At 53.6% G+C, this 20,547-nt stretch overlaps 1 protein-coding gene across 1 annotated transcript in view; it reads left to right on the forward strand.

Annotated features, from left to right (window-relative positions):
- LOC111152816 (c-Maf inducing protein) overlaps window positions 1-20,547 on the forward strand; it is a 225,080-nt gene that overhangs the window by 177,521 nt on the left and 27,012 nt on the right. The window contains exons 5-9 of the mRNA XM_022511473.1: window positions 1,787-1,828; window positions 7,190-7,252; window positions 9,781-9,861; window positions 16,214-16,317; window positions 17,884-17,988. Coding sequence (XP_022367181.1) covers window positions 1,787-1,828; window positions 7,190-7,252; window positions 9,781-9,861; window positions 16,214-16,317; window positions 17,884-17,988 — 395 coding nt within the window. The remainder of the gene's footprint in view (window positions 1-1,786; window positions 1,829-7,189; window positions 7,253-9,780; window positions 9,862-16,213; window positions 16,318-17,883; window positions 17,989-20,547) is intronic.

Here is a 20,547-nt window from a genome sequence, read left to right on the forward strand (position 1 = left end):
TGTGGAGTGGCCGCTCAGTTTAGGGTTCCCATGTCCTCTGTGATGCCCTGGTTGTTAGTGAGCTCTCCCCACCAGGGCGGAAAATGGCCTTGGTGGAGAGAAGTGTCCCTGCAGAGTGGCACAGGCTGCCGCCCGCGATGGGGACAAAGGACTTGGCATCTGTGCTTGCCGCAGGCTCTTCGTGGGAAGGGCACAGGTGCGGTGAGGACCCGTCCGGGTCCTGCAGAGCTGCCCGCCGCAGCCTGAGAAACGGAAGCGCCCCTTGCTTGGGCCGAGCCCCGGGGCTCAGTGGTTGGAGATGCAGGTTTTAGCATCAGGACAGAGAGGGTCAAACCCCCACTCCACCCACTCTTCCCTGTGCGCCGGGCACGCAGCTGGACCCGTGAGGCTCAGGTAGCTCACCTGGCGATGGGAGGGTAGGAGAAGCACTTCGGAGAAGAAGCGGGTGCTCCCGGCCTGAGGCTTAGCGAGCTTGTCATCGCTCGTAAGGCAAGACCAAAGCTTTCCATCAGGAAAATCACTGACGTTTAATAATCAGCCACAAACGGGCTCCTTAAGCACTACCAACGTCCACAAAAAGAAGAAGCCTTAGGAGTCTAAGAGACATCCTTTCCCCTTCCACGTGCTCCTGGATTCTAAGCGCACGTGGGCTTAGAGGGCCAGGCTGTCTCCATGGGAACCTGGGGACAGGAGGAGCACAGACACTGGCCTGGGTTCCGTGGCCGTCCTCCCCAGTCGGGCAGCCAGACAGAGCCGTGTTCACAGCCTCCCGGCCCCACTCCTGCTTCAGCGGGTTGTAAACTCGTTAGATATCCTGATGCTCCTTAAGCCCGATGGCAGGTAGCAAACAGGGTGGGGCTCTTCCTGGAACCCAAGAACTGACCATCTGGCCAGGTGACTGTCCAGTGAGGCGGCACGTGACGAGGGGATAGACGTGACTCTGTCAGGAGATCTGAATGGAGACCAGTGAGAGCCCGTGCCCACCGAGACACACAGACAAAGCAGAGCACAGCACGAAACTAGCAGAGAAGACGATAGTGACCGTTTCTGGGTTTTCCCATGATTTCTCATTTCTCATGTGTTCAGGCCTCTCCTCAGCTGTGTATTCACAGGAGAGTGGTAACAGGTACCCACTGGGGGAGGAAATTCCAGATTGAGGAGGAAAAAAAGCCCAAAAAAATGAAACAAATTTAATCCATTCAACTTACTATTATTTCTGCAAGCTAATTGCTAGAATTTGAATTTAGCTAAAACATGTTTGGCTCACAGAACACCATTCTTCCGTGGAACCCAGTTGGAGAATCACTGGAATACTCTATGTGCTGTGCCTGAAAGACAGCCTGGCATGCAGTCAAGATTCTAAAGTCTATATCTTTCTGTGTTTTCCGTGAACCCTATGACCGGCAGGGAGCTTGGGGTTAAGCCCTATCTGAATGGAGGAGCCCATTTATGGAAGGAAAAACTGAGTCTCACCAACAAGGAGGGACTGGTCCAAGGTCACATAACTCCCAAGGGGTAAAACTGAGACTCGAATCCCAGTGTTGTCGTCACACCCCACCCCGCCCACCGCCCCCCGCAAAGTCATACTTTTCTCCCTTCCTGGCTGAGTCTTGGAGGGTTTTCTGATCTGCTTGATTAAGAAAAAGCAACACCTGCACTCCGAGAAGCTGAAATTAAGCATTTTAGACTGTTTGGACCTTTGAGATGCAAACATCCGTTTGATTAATATTGTGGTTTTGTTTTGTTTTGTCTTGTCTTCCTCGGTACTCTCCACTCAATCCCTTAGAACACAAACTTGACTACCCAGGAGCATGAGAACATCATTGTGGTAAGTCTCTTGAGATTCCTCGCCCCTCTGTTCCCCTCCCAGTGCCACAGTCCCTGCCCTGGTCTGAGTGACTTCTCGAAGCGCTGGTGTATCCACCAGCGTGGCGACCGTGCTCGGTCTTGTCTTTCCCGTCAAGCCGGACTGTCTGCCTTCTGCCTTTGCACATTTCAGGGGCCCAGTTGACGGAGGAGGGGGAGAGAAAATTATCTGTCTTTGAGGTTTATAGCGAATGCATCTTCATTGCGTCCTCCTTCCTGAGTGGAGTTGAAGGCAGGAGATGGCAGAGAGCATATGATTTATTTATTCAGAGGCATAACCCTATTAGCTGAGAGGTAAGCATTCTCTTTCTCGCCCCAGGACATGCCTCCTGATTCATCCACATATAGAACCTGGATTTAATTCTCTCTGATACACAAAGAGGTCCTGTTTTCTGGGACGTGACTATGATGAAAGCATCTTGGGAGTCAGATAGCTTCCTAGGGGATTTAAGCTCTGAAATGTGAATCTCATGGGAGAGAAAGGAGGTTACACCTACTGGGTACCAAGCACTGTGCATGTATTTGAATCTGTAGGTAATGAAGACAGGCCCTGCTCCCACGGAGTTTATCTTCTATTGTAGGAAGACAAATGATATCACTGTAAAAACAGAGGCATGTAGTATAGAGAGGAGAGTGATCAGCTCGCCTGGGAAAGAAGGCATGGTGCTTCCTGGAGGCAGTGATGTCTGAACTGGGTTTTGAAGGATCAATAGGAGTTTGCCAGATGGCAAAACAGAGTAAAGGCATTCCAGAGAGAGGAAACAAAATAGGCATAAAGATGTAAAACAACGTGGGATATCCTGGAAGCTTCAGCATCGCTAGAGTATAAAGTTCAAGGATGTGGGAAGTAGGGAGGCAGAACCGGAGATGGAAGTGAGAAGCAAAGTCTTATGTGCCCAGAAAGGACATTCACCTGCCCCAGAAGTCCTACGGCTACAGCCTTTGAAACAAGGGCAAGATGCCAGACTCTGTTCCCCTCTGAGCTGAATGAAGGTTTCTTGGGCCCACCCACTTGGCCCTGGCAAGCCCAGCCTGGAGAATCACCCTTCTCACCCCAGCTGGGTCTGGTGGGTACAAAAGGAGGTGTTGTCATGGGGAGTAAAGGCAGCAGCTTCCATGGAGCCCCACTTCCAGTGTCTGGCACGTACTAGATGCTCCCTGAGAATTTGCTAAAAACACGGAAGGTTTTTTCCCCCTTGCCGCACCCTGACCACGCCGTGCCCTCTGTCGCCAGAACAGGGGGTTGTCAACCTGGGCGCCCCCACTCCCTGCCACCACCTTTCCCTGGTATACTATTAGTTAATAAATTCATGTAGCAAGCGCTTGTTGACTTGAGGACAGGTATGTGCCAAACACTAGTCTCTGTTGCACAGACCTAGAGCTGCTACTGAGAGGTTCACTGTGTGCTAGAAGAACGGGGCAGGTCGGCAGCTAATCAGGAAATAACACGGTCAGGGCTTGAGATTTGTTTGGAATGTTAGGGGAGCACAGAGGGCAGACACCTAGCATCCTCCGCCAGTGAGGGTGCTGGGAGGAGGATGACAGAGGGCTTCCAGGTGGAGGTGAGCAAACTGGATCTTAAAGGAGGGGTAGGAGTGCTCTGGGGCAAGGCAGTCCAGGGAGAAGGCCCAGCACGGGGAAGGCAGAGCAGTGAGACTGGCTGGTGGAGAAGCAGCTGGGGACATGGGTGCCAGGAAGGAGTTAGCGTCTTCCTCTCCCTTCTGGCGCTACTGTGGGTCCCCCACCCCCGTACTCTTCAGCCCTGGAAGAAGGGTAAGGGCTTTGGACTGGGGATGAGCCTGGGAAAGGAATTTTGGTCTGAGCAGTCCAGGCTGCTTTCTTCCAGCGAATTCTGTGAGCCTGACCCCTTTACTGGGGTGGGCTGAGCTTGCGCACTCAACAGACATGCCTGAGAACAGAGAATTTGATCTGAGGTCTGCCTCTCAGCCCTGCTCTGTACAACCTCCTCCCCTTTGGTGCTCTGTGTTACCAGTGCCCTTATCGTCACTGGGAAGCCTCCTCTCTGCCCAGAGATGACCTTATCTGATTTGACTTCTCAGCAATTAGTCTTCTCCCAGCGGGGCTTCGTATGTTTTTAACGTGCTTATTTTTCAGAAAAACTTTCTTGAGTTGGTTGGATTCGGTCCGTCTGGGGTCGGGCATCTGTCTGTGCCATAGGTGGTTATTGGCTGGTAACAGCCAGCATGTCCCTGGACCCCAGTGCCCAGACCGCAGCCGCCATCTACATGCTGGGGAAGAGGGTGGCCTTCACCCTGAAGTTCAATGTGAGATCACATTTGGAGCTGGTGCAGCCCCGGGGCCCACCCCACACAAGCTGGGTCCTTGGGCAACTGATGGGAGAGCTTTATTAGTTTTATTGTATTGAAAATACCTTTAAGATGTTCTTTAAAAATGCTTTTGCGAGTATTCTATGAAAATAATTTCATTAGAATAAGGAAAGAAAGGGAAAGGATTTCACCCCATCCCAGTGTCCTCTTCAGAGAATTGCCCTGGCGGTTTTCAGGTGGTGACAACCCCACATGGGTACGGTTGATTTTCTGTTTTCTGTTTTCAACATTAATGATGCAAGCCTAGATGGGCTGTTGTATGTTGACTTTTTCGTGTACCGTGTCGTGGGGGGATGCTTTCAAGTCTCTCCGTGCCTCTCTGCCCCTCGGTTTCCAGTCTCACTACCTGGGCATTTGGGGATGAATCATTCCTTCTGGGGGGCCTGTCCTGGCCATCGTAGAACGTTGAGCACTGTCTCTGCCTCAACCCGCTGGGTGCCAGTAGCCCTTCCCCATCGTGGTGATCAAAAATATATCTCCAGGGGCGCCTGGGTGGCTCAGTGGGTTGATAGGCCTCTGCCTTCGGCTCAGGCCATGATCTCAGGGTCCTGGGATCGAGTCCCGCATCGGGCTCTCTGCTTGGCAGGGAGCCTGCTTTCTCCTCTCTCTCTCTCTCTCTCTGTCTGCCTCTCTGCCTACTTGTGATCTCTCTCTGTCAAATAAATAAATAAAATATTTAAAAAAATATATATCTCCAGGGGAGGATGGAAAAAAAATATGTCTCCAGACATTCCAACAGCCCCTGGAAGCAAGGTCAACCCTGGCTGGGGACCGCTGGCCCACCACATACTTTCTACTGGCTCTAGAATATTTTTATCTAACCAGATGGCCATTCAGCTAACTTCTGGTTAACTGTTAGTTAACTTTTTAGTCATTTTCAGCTAACTTGGCATATGAAGACTCAGTCTCCTCATCTATGAAATGTGTGTGACAACAGTGCCTTTCTTACAGGGCTCCTCGGAGGGCTCAGTGAGCCAGCGCGCCAAACATGCTCCACGGGGACCGGGCTTATAGAAAGAGCCCACAGAAATATAAGCTCCTTTTATTAGTCATACCTTTAAAATGATCATAACTGTCTGACCAGGGCAGGCCTTATAACCTCCCTGACCCTCTGTCTCTTCTTCTGTACAAATGGGAGTAACTCCCACTTGACCTCACTGAGTTGTCATGAGGCCCCAGTGAGCTAATCCTGTGGAAGCACAGAGCCCCTGCCCGACGCCCACTCTGGGCACTTCAGTCCTTCCCACTCCTTAATTCTGTGACTCATTCTAGAGGAAGAGGGGCCCGGCACGAGTAGGGGGCTCAGCCCTGCACATGGCCCCTCCTCGGAGCTGGGTGTGGGAGGTGTTCTCTGTCTGCTTCACCTGGCACAGTGGCCGCTGGCTTCGTGGGACCCCTGAGCACTGGAAATGTGGTTTGTGCAGTGGAGGAACCACATTTTTTATTTTATCTCACTTATTTCCTATCCGTTAAAATCGGAAGGGTTGCCTGCACCAGCGGCTACCGTGCTGGGTGCTGCCGCCCTGGACAGGTAAGACCCTGGACTGTTGGGCACCCAGCTTGGAGGGGCTCCAGACCACAGCCTCAGTGTCACTGGCTTCCTCCTCCACAGAAGCACATTCGCATAAGTGACGTCGTGTCTTCTGGGCCCCCGGTGAGGCTTCCTTTCCCTGACGGTCCCAAGCCCAGCGGAGGGCCTTGCTGAGAGGTCCCTAGCCATATCCAAAGGCATCGCTGCAGGGAACAGGTCACAGAGACCCTCTGAAATTGAGCAGGCAGGCTCTGAGCCCTGGGAGTCAGTGATGGGGAGAGCATGTCCTCACAGAGCCCTCCTGGGAGTCGGGCTGAATCACCACCCCTTGCCGCTGTGCCCAGTACTGCCCAAGACAGTCCCTACCCCCCGTGATGGTGGCAGTGGGCTTATCTTGAGGCTGAGACTCCAAAGCTTCTACAGTTTTCTCTTTTCAAGTCCTCCCAAAGACAGTCACTCTAGTTCTCCCCATTTTATAAGCTAGAAGACTAATGACCAGAGAGGTTGAGTTGCTCACACAAGGTAACACAGCCCGGTGGTCTTGGTGCTGGGTCCTGGGTCTCCTCTTGGTTAATCTTGTACGCAGTGTGGCAAACAGGAAAATGAGTGGACTTCGCATAGGTACTAGCCATCCAGTAACTAACATTCACGGAGAGCTGGCCCTATTTCAGACCCCTATTTCCAGGGGTCCTCGGTTGGGCGCAGTTTCGTCTCCTGTGAGGCATTTGGCAATGTCTGGACACATTTCAGTTGTTTACCTATTTTATTTGAATTTGAAGTTTAGCAAAAGTATTCAAACAAAGTATGAAAGAGGAAGAAAAATAAGAATCAGACATCATTCGGATCCTGGTACGGGAATGGCATGGGGAACCGTAAGAACTGTACAGTGAGCCTCAGAAGGCTTGGAGAGACATGAACTCAAGGCACCTGCCTTAATGTTAAATAAGCGTGTCAGGAGGCTTCTTGGTCTCACACCGGCTGAGGCTTGCTGCTGGCGTCCATTGGGTTGAGAACAAGGTCACTGCTAAACATCCCGCATGGGACAGGAGCAACAGGCCCCAGATGGTAACAGGGCAAGGCCAGGCACCCTCCCTCCCGCTCCTCTGCAGACTCTTCTCTGCTCCGCTTTCTGGGTGGGAACTCGGGTGTTATGAGAGAGGAAATAACTCGTTCTAACAGTTAGGCTGTCCTGAGTGCCAGGGCTAGAACTCGCACCCAGGACTCTGCCCCCAGGGCCTGGGCTTAGAACCTGGATCCTCTCCTTCCCTGTTGCTCCAAGGGGGACGTGGCTGGACGGCAGCAGGTTGTGGAGTCCCTGAGGTCGCATGCACTCACATCGGTGTGCGTTTTCCTGGAGGTTAGCGTGGAGCTTGTGCCAGCCATGAGCCCCCAGCTAGGACTCCTTTCTGGAGGTTCCGGCTCACCTTTGCTCGTTGTCTTTCAGGCGATTGCTCCTTTGCTGGAAAACAACCATCCACCACCAGATCTCTGTGAATTCTTCTGCAAGGTATGACCTGACCGAAATGGGGCTGTGTTTGCAGGAGGCAGCCCACTTCCGTGTGGGCATGCTGGGGGTTGGCTTTGCATAATTTGCTGAAAACCCAGGCTTCCCTGACCTGGGTCAGGGCCCCAGACCGAGCCAGAAGGCAGGTCAGGCAGCCTGCTCTTAGACACACAGCTCTCTCTCTGCCAGGCAGGTGATAAGCGAGGCCCAGGATCCAAACCAGTGGGTCAGGGAGGAGTGTCCGGCTTTTCCTTGGAATATCTTTGTAGCTGTCTTGGGAGAAATTTGTAGCAGATTTTCTGGGTTCCTGACGTCAGAGCTGGGTTATTATTAGCCAAGGCTCGTCTGAGCACCGGCTGGCCCACGGTGGGGCACAGCCGTGGGGCTCTTCCTGGATAGGGAAAGCAGACCAGGGAGGCCAGGTTAGCTGGGAGGAGCCGCAGAGCAGCCCGTCCGCTCCCGGGAGCCCAGAGCCAGGCTCGCAGTGGGATTTACACGGACCGTGCCCAAGGCACGTTGGGGACCAGCCGTCCCTCACTCTGAAAACACACTTCAGCAGCCCGGGGGCTGAACCAGCATGCAGTCCTGTTTTGTTCTTTGCTGTGTGATCTTTTTTTTCTTTTTTTCTTTTTTTTTCTTTTTTTTATATAATGATTTGATGTCCTTGGAGAGACGCGGGTCCTAGGTTTGCTGCTACCCCAGCGCTCTCTGCTCTCGCACCTGCTGACTCACTCCGACTCATGCTCCTTTCCTCGCCGGCTCCTTCCACAGTCACATGCTGTCCCTGGTGGGCGGTGTGGACTCCCATCTACCAGCAAGACGAGCATGTGGCCTAGCGAAGCAGGCCCCTGGAGAGCCCTGTGGTTTCTGGAGGAAAGGGAACTGTGATGCCCTTAGTGCCTCCATCCCCCACTCAGAGAGCTGCTCTCTCTGTGTCTGTCAGGGGGCGGGAGCTCTGAGACTATGGACACAGGGTCGTGTTAGCCCCTTTGGCCCCATCTCTCCATCAGGAGACCATTTCTGGCAACCCACAGAGCAGAGGGCGGGCCCGGCCTGCCAGCCTAGAGCGCCCGGGTGCCTTCTCGGTGTGCGCGTCTGGGCACGCGGCGGTGTGTGCCTTCCAGGCCAAGCAGGCGAGCACCTGGGCGTCGAGCTGGGCCTGCAGCTGTGCGTGTGAAAGCGTCAGGCTTCCATGCTCAGTGGAGGCCCCCTCCTCCCTGGGGCCTCGGTGGGACTATAGACTACTGAAATATGGGCCTTCTTGGCCCCTGGCACAAGGGGGCGTCATTCCCCACACGGAGTGGGGTCATACGTCCCCACATATGCTTGGGGTCCTCCTTCCTTACCTGTCCCAGCAGGTTATCTCCTCTCTCAATATTTTGTCCGATTTAATCCACATCTGCTCCTTGTTCTCCTCTCAAGCTGTATGGTTTCTCCCAGATTTCATGGTTTTCAAACTCTTGTTCTAAAACAGTGGACCTTTGTTCAAAGTCAGTCATACCTGGAGGTTCCTGGTAGCACGGTTTAAAAACTCATGATGTAGAAGAAACCATTCTTTTTGGCATTTCATTATAGAAATAGAAGGCTGCCCCGTCCTTTGGAGGGAGGGGTCCGAGCCTAGGGGGTCCGTGAGCCTTCAGGCTGTTTCCCCTCTGGATGAGTCGGAGTCCCAGCCTCCGTACCCTACCCACAGGTGGCCTGTCCAGAGAGGAGAGCTTGAGGGGAATGAAGCCGCCCCCACCGGGTCCACCCTGGGCCAGCTCATTCCACATGCCTGGGCAGCCTTGCCTGCCCGTTCTCCAAACCAGGACACTCAGATCGAGGAAAGTTCATTGATCTTAGATTTCCCAGGAAAGCCCTGATTTCTACTCTCCCAAGTCCAGGGTCCTCACGCAGGGGTTAGAAACAGCGCCTTCAGGCCCGGGCAGGTTCTAAATGTGTTGGCCTGGTAGGGCCTTATCTGTTCCACCCGAAGGCCTTGACAAACAAAACGTGCTGATGAAGTGAAGTACGGTGAGTTGCGTTGGATGGCCTGCAGGCTGCTGTCAGCCTATCAAAGCAACAGCTGGAAAGCCACAGGGCTTTCGAGATTCCGGTGTCCGGACACGGAACTCCTGGCATTCCTGCACCCAGTTTTCCAGAGACTTCTCTGTTAGACCACGTGCTCTGCATCTCAGTGCTGCAAAGTGTCAGGACCTGTCCAAGTGCGCGCCTGCCTGTATCAGCTGATGAACTCTCACTTTATTCATTTTTTTTTTTTTACAGATTTGATTTAATCTTTAGAGATTAAATTAGAGAGAGAGGATGTACTGGGAGAGAGGCGAGGGAGAGACAGAGTCCCTGCTGAGCAGGGAGCCTGATGTGGGACCTGGGACCATGACCTGAGCCGAGGGCAGATGTTTCACCAACGGAGCCCCCCAGGCGCCCCACGGTCTCAGAGCCACAGGCGAGGCCCGGACTTCCAGGGGCCCGTTCAGCTCCGGCTGAAACCTGCCAGGCTCAGTGCTGACCACGCCCTTCTGTCTCCCCAGCACTGCAGAGAGCGGCCCCGGTCCATGGTGGTCATCGAAGTGTTCACTCCCGTGGTCCAGAGAATCCTCAAGCATAACATGGTGAGTTCCCCTGACGCCCAGGCTTCAAAGCCGGCCTCTCACTTCTCCCCAGCCTTTCGCCATTCCCCAAAACGTGAAGGAACGGGGTTGGGATTCTGTTGAAGCTGGGGTGTTCGTGCAGCCTGTCCTCCTCAGCTCTGTTTTCTTCCCTTAAGGCAATGGGAAGAATCTTTTTCACAGTAAAAATAACAAAAATAGTGTGGCCAGGGGAGAAGAGAGAAGTTTCCCGTGTGTAGAGTCACAAGCGTCTGCAGACACTCTGCCCAGAAGGAGGGGGTGGGGCGCCTCATGGCTTCAGTGGGGGCCGTCCAGACGGTGTCCTTCCAGAGGCACGGGACAGAGGGGCAGAGAGCGACCATATGAGGGGGAAACCAGACAGTGACAACCGTAGTTAGCGGGTCACGGTTTCATGGTCACCAGCCATGGTGACAAGTCACATGAGGGCAGGCACCCTGATATGGTGTCAGAAGGGCACCGTACCTCTGGGCGCTTCTTCTCTCAAACCCACGGGTCCTGTCTAATCCTGAGAGAAACATCAGACCAGTCCCCATTCAGGAGCATTTTGTAAAACACGTGACCAGCACTGCTCAAAATTGTCCAGGCTGTTAAGAACAAGAAAAGCCTAAAAATTGTCACAGCCCAGAGGAGCCTAAGGCCGCAGGATGACTACATGTAGCAGGGTGTCCCGGATGGGGTCCTGGAACCGCAAAAAGTCGTCAGGGGAAACAGAGGCAATCTGAGTATGGACTTGGCGGTCTGCAAGGCCCCTTTGCATTCCCATCAGTTCAGTGAGAGCAGCAAATACTGCTTTCTTCCTGTTACACGTGGGGAAACTGAGGCTTATCAGAGCACACTCACTGGCCCCAGGGGCCACAGCTGGGAATGAGAGTGACTAACATCTACTCTTAGCTACTTATCGAGCACCTTCTTAGAGCCAGACACAGTGTGACATCTAAGCGTGTCCCATGTCATTTAAGTCTCATGAAAGCCCAGGACCTCCTTTCCCAGATGAGGTGGCGGGGACCCAGAAAGCCTCCGTAGGTCACTCAGGGAACCGGTGAGCAGCCCCGAGTGCTCATGAGGGGGGCCAAGGAGCAGCCGTCCAAAGCGAGGGCCGGTGTTCCAGTGTGCTCTCCCGAGCCAGCCCCCAGCCTGGACTCGAGGCACCTGGTGATGGGGAGCCAGTGATGTCATTGCAGTGCACATTGGGGCACTGAATCAGAGGTAGGGTACCTGTGACTACTGCCCCCTGCCCTGTCAAGATTCAGCAGTGAAAATAGCTGTCTCCACGCCAACCCCCAGTCCCCGTCTAGTTGGACGCGTGTGGCACGTGTGCTGCTCCACCCCATCCCACACTCATGGCAGACATCATGAGTCGATTGCAGCCCCACACTCGTGGCAGACATCATGAGTCGATTGCAGACTGTTCGTGCAGAGCCCGGAGAGAGCTTCAGAGTCCGTCTCAACCCAGGATTCCCGGCAGCCGCTGTGACTGACGGTGCTGGCACCATCGGGTCCTCTCTACCGTTCCCTCCCCGGAGCAGTCTCACCCCGTAGCTGCATTGCTGCTTATTTCCGACATTCCCCCTTGATTTGAGATAAATGTGTTTCTGATTTCCTGAATGCAGGGAGAGGACTACGCCACCCAGTTCTTTCCTGGGACTAACAAAGACGTTCCCCGGGGTAGTGGTGGAGAGTGTGAATTTGTGCCCTAATTTGGGCTTTTATAGTTTCAGGGGCATTCTCCGGTTTCAGGCTTCTGAGAGGAGAAGACTTCCAATTGTTAACTTTAAAATCACAGTGGAGGTGGTAGGAGGTGAAGCTTGTACCCTTTCAGAGGGTGGAGCAGAGATTTTAGAGTTCGTTTTGCAAAGGACCTTCCTGTCACAGCTTATCGATGACAGAGCCCCAGCCCCAGGTGTCCTGTCCTCGCCCAGGCCTCCTCGGGCACAGAAGAACATTTTCACGTAGTCTGTGGTCATCAGGAGGCTGTCTAAGAACGCTTCTTTGGGGGACATCTGACTTCCGAAGGGAAAAAAGTTAAAATTCAGGCCCGCCTCCCACAGCCAGTCCCAAACAACATCTCCCTTATATTTGGTGAGTTTTATAGGCCTACAGTGTTGACCATGTAATAATTTTCTGGATAAAATTCAGAACAGCGACAGGGCAAATCCACAGTTTATAGCATCTGTTGTGGCCTGGCAGAGATCAGGGCCCTCCAGGCATCAATCCTCACTTGACGCTTGAAGAGCCCCCAAGTGATCCCGGCGCTGGGGCCGCCGTAAAGCTTCACGGCTGCTCTCTGCCATCGGCGCCCAATGACCTGCCGCGAACTCTGTCAGAAGAGGGCCGTGGATGGCAGGTGCGTGTGAGGTAGTGACCGTGGCTTCCGCTAGGCCTGGGAAGCCAGACGTACTGTTTTGAGCTGGAGCTTTTGGCCGGTGTGGGGAGTCTAGTCACTGGTTAGTGGGTGTGCCTAGCCTGCCACCAGCCTCACGACTGTCCTCATCGCACGAGCAGTGGCCTCTGTTGACCACACGTACAGCGTTTCTCACCAAGGACGCACTGGAGCATTTGGGAGTTGGAGAAAATCGTAGACCGGAGGGGTGTTCTAAAACGTCAGAGCTTCCCCAGTCCTCAGGGTTCATCTTTTGCAAATAGATTGTGTGTCCCATTTCCTAGATGAGTACACTGAATCTTAGAGAAGAGTCTCAGTGTTACTCGTTGGACTGAAATAAAAATTAGTTACAAATGGAAGCAGTCCTCTAGAATGTTCTGCTGGAGATTCTAAACAGTTTGTTAAACTGTATTGTCAAGAATGACCACGGTCCCTGTGCCCGCAGGCCACTCATCAGAGTGTTCTTGTAGCAAGGGAGGCAAGAAGATATGGCTGCGGTCCCTAGCGGACCACTGGGTGATCTGACCACCCTACTTGCCAAGAGGAGCGTTTTTAGCTTTTCCAAAGGTAAAATGTACCTCACCCACATGTTGCAAGGCCATGAGACCCATTTATGATGTTCATTTCCAAGAAAGTGACCTTGACTCTCCAGAAATCTAACAGCAGAGATAAGGACAGTTATCTTTAGCAGAGTTGAGTTGAAGCAGTTTTCATGGACTCCTAAACCCTTAGACGTGGAAGGGGGCCATAGAGATCCGTGGTTACAGCCCTCACTCCACAACAGAGTCTATGAGGCCCCAAGAGGGCCACACAGCCTTCCTATCACCGTTTTCCAGGGCACCAGGTGACCTGAGATGTTTTCCTCAGTTTGGAAGCACAGTCAAGTTTAAGTTTTCTCTTCACACAGAGGCCTTATCTAGCCCAGGGCTCTGTGTGCATGTGAGCATGTGTGAGTGTGTGTGTGTGTACACAGGTGCGTATCTTCCTTTTGAGCTTCCCCTGTGGCTTCTGCTGCCGTCCTCATGGACGAGCATCGTCCCGGTGGGGAGATTGGAAGCAGACGAGGCCCCTTCAGTACCTTGAGGACTCTAATTCAGCCTCTTCATGCCAGGTGAAGAAGCACCAAGCAGCTCTAGAAACTCGCTTCTCGGAGCTGGCAGGAGGGCGTGGGAGGGACGTGTTCTCCTCAGAACTTTCTCGAGGGCCCTCAGAATCAGTTAGATCCGGGAAGACAGTCTCTGCTGTTTTATTTTAAGTTAGAATGCCATTGCAGTTGCTTTTTACTGAATGGGTTCCACTTAGTGGGGGCAAGAAGAAGGCAGATGACTTTGGAGATGTGACTCTTCACTCTGACGTCTCGCGGGCCACCCTCCTCACCACGCTGACGCGCCCCTCCTGACTGTTAAAAACCCTGCCCACAGAACATGAACAGAACTGCCGACCTGGCAGCCCTTGCCCCCACCCGTGAATGTGGGGAAGGACGCAGGGTCCTTTCCCGGCCATCGTTTCTCCTCTCCTGACAAGTCCCTGAGCCCACAGCCACCAAGGAGATGTGCCTCTCCACTCTCAGCTGTACGCTGCCTCCTGCCCTGGTCGTGTGCCGGGTTGGGGAAGCTAAGAAAACAGAAGCGTCCAGGAATGCCACTCACTGGAGCAGGCGGGAGTCCCTCTGTCCTTGCTCAGTGCCCCTTAAGTAGGCGTCAGCTGAGGTGAGATGCAGGGGCTCAGGCTGAGCTGGTGGTTGGAGACGTCCTTGGCCCTGGGGGCTGGGGCCTTTCCCTAATGTTGAGCAGATTCACCCTCCCTCCCTCCTGCCTGTGCCCCTTTCACACGGACCCCCGGACACACACCAGCCACGCACTTTCCAGGGCACACACCACCCTTCCCAGGCCATAAGCCTCACACACGCATACATGATGTGTCTCTCACACACACCTCCTCCCGCACCCCATGTCTCTCACACATACCCTCCCACACCCTCCTACACCCCACATCTCTCACACACACACCTCCTCCCACATGCCAGATCTCTTACACACACACCTCCTCCCACATTCTGTCTCTCACACACAACCTCCCACACCCCATACCTCTCACAAACACCTCCTCCCACACCCCATCTCACACACACACACCCTCCCACACCCCACATCTCTCTCTCACATACACACATTCCCTCCCACGCCCCATGTCTCTCTCTCTCTCTCACACACACAAGCACACACACACCTCCTCCCACACTCCACGTCTCTACACATAACCTCCCACACCCCATACCTCTCACACACACCTCCTCTCACATGCCAGATCTCTTACACACACACCTCCTCCCACACTCTGTCTCTCACACACAACCTCCCACACCCCATACCTCTCACAAACACCTCCTCCCACACCCCATCTCACATACACACAACCTCCCACACCCCACATCTCTCTCTCACATACACATATCTCCTCCCACACCCCATGTCCCCCCCCACACACAAACACACAAGACACCTCCTCCCATACTCTATGTCTTTCACACATAACTTCCCATATCCCATACCTCTCACACACCTCCTTCCACACCTCACATCTCACACACACACTACCTCCCACACCCCACTTCTCTCACACATGCACATCTCCTCACATAGCCAACGTCTCTCATACACACCACCTCCCACACCCCACAATTCTCGTAAATACACCCATCTCCTGTCAGACTCCGTGTCTCTTATACACATACACACACCTCCTCGCACACCCTACATCTCTCACACATCTTTCTACACCCCATGTCTCCCTCACACACATACCTCCTCTCACACCCCATGACTCTCACACATATACACATATCTTCTCCCACACCCCACATCCCTCACACACACACTCTTATACATCTTTTTTTATACATCTCCTCCCACACCCCATGTCTCTCTCTCTGACACACACACACACTCTCACATAGTCTCACATGTCTTATACACATCTTCTCCCACACCCCATGTCTCTCTTTCTCTCCGTCTCATCTCACACGCACACACACACACCTCCTCCCACACCCCACTTCTCTCACACACACATGCCATTACCTGTCCAGCCAGCCTTTTTCAAGCTTATCCATCTGTTTTCTCTGCTTTTTTGGTTCCATGTGCCATATGAGGGTAGCTTTTTCTACAACCAAAAGGACAAGCTCATCAAATGCTCCTTAAGTATTTTCTGGAACCAAGGGGGTGGCTGGGGTCAGCCTAGAGCATGAGGGAGCCAGCTGAAAAGCCCATGACTGGGAGCCAGCTTCACCCTGGGGCCATGTCTGGTTCTTGGACCTCCTTCCTGCCCTCTTGCTCGGGAGAAGGAACGGGCATCTTTTCATTGACAATGGTTGGGGACACTCAGAGTTACACTTGTCCGGGGCTACGTTTGGCTCCTCCATACCCCCAAGAAGTCCCAAAGCCCTCTTCCCAAATTGATGGCCCCAGACCGGACATCTCCTGCCCCGGCTGTGCTGAGTGGCCTCAGGTGATAGCTCACAGAAAGCAGGCATCCAGAAACTCTGTGGGGCCTGTGGCATCTGTGGCCTCCCAGGGGTTGTGGGAGGCCCAGCTCAACATGCGCAGGCCCCCTCCCCACTGAGCGGAAGGGACGCCCCAGCTGGTCTCTTTGCTGAGCACGCCTTGGCGCATCGGTGCCCTGCCAGTGAGTTCGCTACAGGTGCCGGAACCCATTCCGGGTCAGGACGCATTTGCTGCTCTCCCCGGGCAGCCGTCAAAGGGCGTAAGCAAGAGCGTGACGAGGCCAGGGTCTTGAAGGGAAAATGTGTGCCTTCTAGAAAGTGGAGTTGGCTGGTTGTCTCCCCGTTGCCTGCAACACCAGCAGTTGTGAGCAGAGCAGGGTCGCACTGCCACTTCTGGGATCCTGGCCTCCCCTGCGGCCTGTCCCAGCTTCTCCCGTCTGCTCTCTCTGCAGGACTTTGGGAAGTGCCCACGACTGAGGCTGTTTACTCAGGAGTATATCCTCGCCTTGAACGAGCTCAATGCGGGGATGGAAGTGGTGAAGAAGTTCATTCAGAGGTGGGTTTCCCAGCTGGACCCCCTCCCCACCTTGCCTGCCAGCCAGCTCTCCTCTCCAGCCCAGAAATACTTGCTCCCTTGATGCCCGGACAGAGTCCACTTGTATTCAAAGGCCCTGAGCATCTCATCTTCTGGGGAGCTGTCACCTGGGTCCTCCCAACCACACGTGGTCTGAGACACTCACTAGCTGTGTGACGTTGAACTGGTTGCTGTACCTCTCTGGTCCTGTTTACTCCCCTATCCCTAGGGGTTGTTGCGTAATTAAACAAGAAGATAACATGAGGAAGCCCCTAGCACAGTACCTGACACACGGTAGGAACTCGGGAAATGGTACCAGTTCTAAATAATAGGATTATTTCCATGGGTCCCACACCTTACACCCCTTTGGTTTATGAGTGCTGAGCACGTCAGAGACAATCCGCCGCTGGCCCCAGAGAGGCATCACTAGGGACTAGAACAGCCACCTCCCAAACTGGGGAAGAAGAGAGCAGATCTTCTGGTTCTTACTTCTGGTGTTTTGGAAGAGAGGGCTTGTTTTCTCTTTGATTTTTAAAGCCTCTCCCTGTGCCGCTGTCTCCTTATCTGGAAAATGAGAACCATCGTACTCACTTCATCTGGTTAGTGTGCCGGTTTAGTGAGCTAATGCCCGTCAACACTAGCTGCTGTGTCCGTGGGCTGCACATGTCAGCGACCTCTCGTTTTTGAAGAAAATCAAAATAGCCTGTTTAAGCTGGTTTTGGAGCTTATGTGTTTCCCGAATAAACTCACCCAAAACTCACAAAGCATTTCTACATCCAAAGCAAGCATTTCTCCGCAGGAGCCCTGGTGACTTCAGGGTCCCTTTAAAGTACCCAGCTGCGGTTTGTCGAATTTTTTCAGGTTAGGCTTCTCTCGTCCTCAGCAGCCACAGTGACTTTCCAGGACTTACAGATATCATTCCCAGGCTCCAAACAGCCCGGGAGTCACGGTATTGGTCCCATTTTACAGAGGAGAAAACTGAGGCACAAAGCTAGCCATAATTAACAGCAGCAGCCAGCATGAAGGGAGGACTTGGCGAATGTGTCCCAGGCCCTGTGCTGGGCCAGGGCGACCATAATCACTTTTCTTTCAAAGCAGGCCACTTGTGAGACTAAAATGTGGTATTAGGAATCACGATTCCAGATCCCGCAGGCATAAATACGACTGTCCCAGGATATAGGACTGCCATACTCTCTTTCCATGAATTAGAAACTGGGTCCTTACCATAACCCATCAAGGGAGGGAGCCACGTTCCCATTTGATAGCTAAGCAAATTGAGCATGGCACGTTTAAGTGGTTTGCCAAGACCGCTTGTGTGGGTCTTCACACAAGCTTCCTGGATCTACAGCCCCCGGCCTGGAGCTTGGCTCTGTGCCGCCTGCACGTGGCAGGGCCGGGACCTAGATCCCAGTGTTGCCAAATGCCCGGCAAAGAACTCGGCGCACCCTCCACCCCCGACCCTGACGGGCGCCCCCAGCCCTGCTGCCTCCCTGCGTGAGTGCCGCTGCTGCCACGGCCTGCTCACCCCTGTCCTCTGCTCTCTTCCAGCATGCACGGCCCCACGGGGCACTGCCCCCACCCCCGGGTCCTGCCCAACCTGGTGGCTGTGTGCCTGGCTGCCATCTACTCCTGCTACGAAGAGTTCATCAACAGGTCAGTCCCCGCTGCCCCCAGGTGAGCCTGTGTGGGGGCCTGCCACCACCTCTGGATGGGGACAGTGGGGGACAGTGAAGGGCTGGGTCCCCGCGGAGGGCGGCTCGTGCCTTGACCAGGCCAGGGAGGTGGAGTGGCATCTGCTGGGACAGCCTCAAGTATGTTGGCCAATCCCATGAGCTCCCCAATTGCCAGCCCTAAACCTGGGGATGTCATCGGAAAAGCAAACACTGGGGATTTGCATGGGCAGCCGTGAGGCTGTCATGTCCCCTCGGCTTTAGCAGCAAGTGTTTGATTCTGAAGGTTTCTCCCCACCTGGCATGTGCGACACATGGGGCTTGTGTGAGAGAGAGAGACGCGTGCATGCGTGGGGGGTGTGAACGTGTGCATGCATGTGCGTGTGTGTGCACGAGGACTAGCAGGAGGTTTTCTCCCTTTCCCCTTGTCTCCTTTGGCAGAATTTCCTTTTGCCCATGGTGCATGTGGATTTCTTGAGCGCCTGTGCGTGTCAGGCACGGTTTCGGGTGCTCCTGGGGGAGCTGGTGTCCAATATGCAAGATCAAGGCAAATGGGCAAAGGCTGAGAAAACAAAATGGAGCCATGTACTAGAGCTTGGCCAGAAAGGGGCATGGCAGGGCTGCTGCCTTGGGTCCTCCAGGGTCTGGGTACAAGCAGCTTATTAAGGACGTAACCCAAGGAAGCTCTGGGAGGGGACCCGAGAAGGGAGGACAGCCAGTAGAGTCTGATGACTACTGCAGGCACCTGCACGTTCCCCACTGGGACCTCCCAGGAGACTGTGGAACATGTCTGAGTCATTCCCCTGAGGGATGATGGCACTGGGGTATAGTTACTTACCAGCTTCCATTCTTTCCCGAGGTTCACTCCTGGGATGCAGGGTGATGCAGTTACCACTAGTTTGCATAGAAATTTATACAGTGACCTCTGGGGTCATTAGAGAGGATATGATGTGCAGGATCAGGGAGCATCTGCTGAAGCTCCCTGTCCGGTTGTTCAGGTGGTACACTGCACAACTCCCAGGGGAGCAAAATGTGTGTAGCTAGAGCTGGGGGCATAGCAGGAGTATATTTCAGTCCTTAGAGAGAAGGCAGTGGAACATTCTGACACACAGAAAATCATACAAATGAAGCTTCTTAAAACAAACACTGTACTTTGAGGTCTTGGGGAAGGTGCCACAAAATTTTATTAAGGGCATATTTTCTCACGACAAAACTTGAGAAGGGAGGATTACTCTTTTCAGTGTCCTTAGCCCTAGATCCTGATACTCAGCAGGGACCTGTCCACTTCTAGTCATTTCCCCGTTGAGAAGGTGATAGAACCCCTGGGGCCTCAACATGAAGACGTCATGCAGGTCATTCGTGCGCGCTTGTTCTGTGCCCTACGGCATGTTGTATTAGAGCAAAAGAAACAAAAAAAAGCAGCAGAAGGTTAAAGGCTAGCACTTGGCTTGTATGACCATCCCAGCATCCCTCTGGGCAGCGACGGTCACTCGCCCTTGGCCTCCCACGTTGTAGCTCTGGAGCCAGTCCGCATGCATTTCTAACTCAGGCCGCCCTAGGAAGCAGGGAAACCATTAGGAGTGTCCCACATTCTCAGGCTCCCTTTCCTCCCGAGGCCGTGACTCATCTTGGCCTCCCGGGGCCCACTCGGTGGATGCCTGACCTGAGACTAGGCAGGGGCAGGAGCAGCAGCAGGAAACAGCAACTCCCAGAATTTTCCGTGTCCTCAAAGCCCTGCCCAGGTGCCCTGGAGCAGGTTTTCCTGACTCAGGAGCAGGAAGCAGAAGAACTCTGGAAACCCCTCTCCCAACACCCACCCCAGGGGAAGGGCAGAGGGGGAAAGAACCAGAATTAGGAACTGTGCATACAGTTGTACAGACAGGGGCCTGGGGACAGCAACAGCCAGCTCTCATCCTTCTCATTCTCTCAGTCCTCATCTGGTAACAGCCCAGTACGTGCCAGGGGCTGAAGTCACAAAGGTAACTGGCTAGATGGAGCCCTTTCCCTCCGGAGCGGACAGTGTAGCAGGAGATGGAGGAGTAGCGAGGGAGCAAGCAAGGAGTTACAGCGAGCTTTGGTCAGGGCTGTGAGCACGGAAGCCAGAGCCATCATTGACGGGGTCTGTGCCAGGGAATCTCAGCCCTGGCCGCCTATCCATCACCTGGGAAGAGTTTACAAGATCAGAACAGCAGCTAAGCACGCATGTGCCCTGTGACCCAGTTGCTCGTAGCTTTGGGGACGTTCATTCATCATGTACGGAATGTTCTAGCAGCGTTATTTGTAACAGCCCCTAACTAAAATCTGCCTCCACTCCGATGTCCTACGACAGGAGAGTGGATGGACGGTCGGGGTCTGTCCATGCAAAGGAACACTATGGAGTAGCAAGAATGGATGAACTAGAACAACAAGCAAACTGAATAAATTTCACAAAGGCAAAACAAGACAAAAGAAGCCAGACCCAAAAGATACTTGCCGTGTGATTCTTTTTCCTGGAATTTCAAGAACAGGCAAAAGGACTACGTAGTGGGGGGGGGGGGGGGGG

This window comes from Enhydra lutris, unplaced genomic scaffold (assembly GCF_002288905.1).
Source record: "Enhydra lutris kenyoni isolate GAN:26980312 unplaced genomic scaffold, ASM228890v2 scaffoldscaffold30, whole genome shotgun sequence".
NCBI classification, from domain to species: domain Eukaryota; kingdom Metazoa; phylum Chordata; class Mammalia; order Carnivora; family Mustelidae; genus Enhydra; species Enhydra lutris.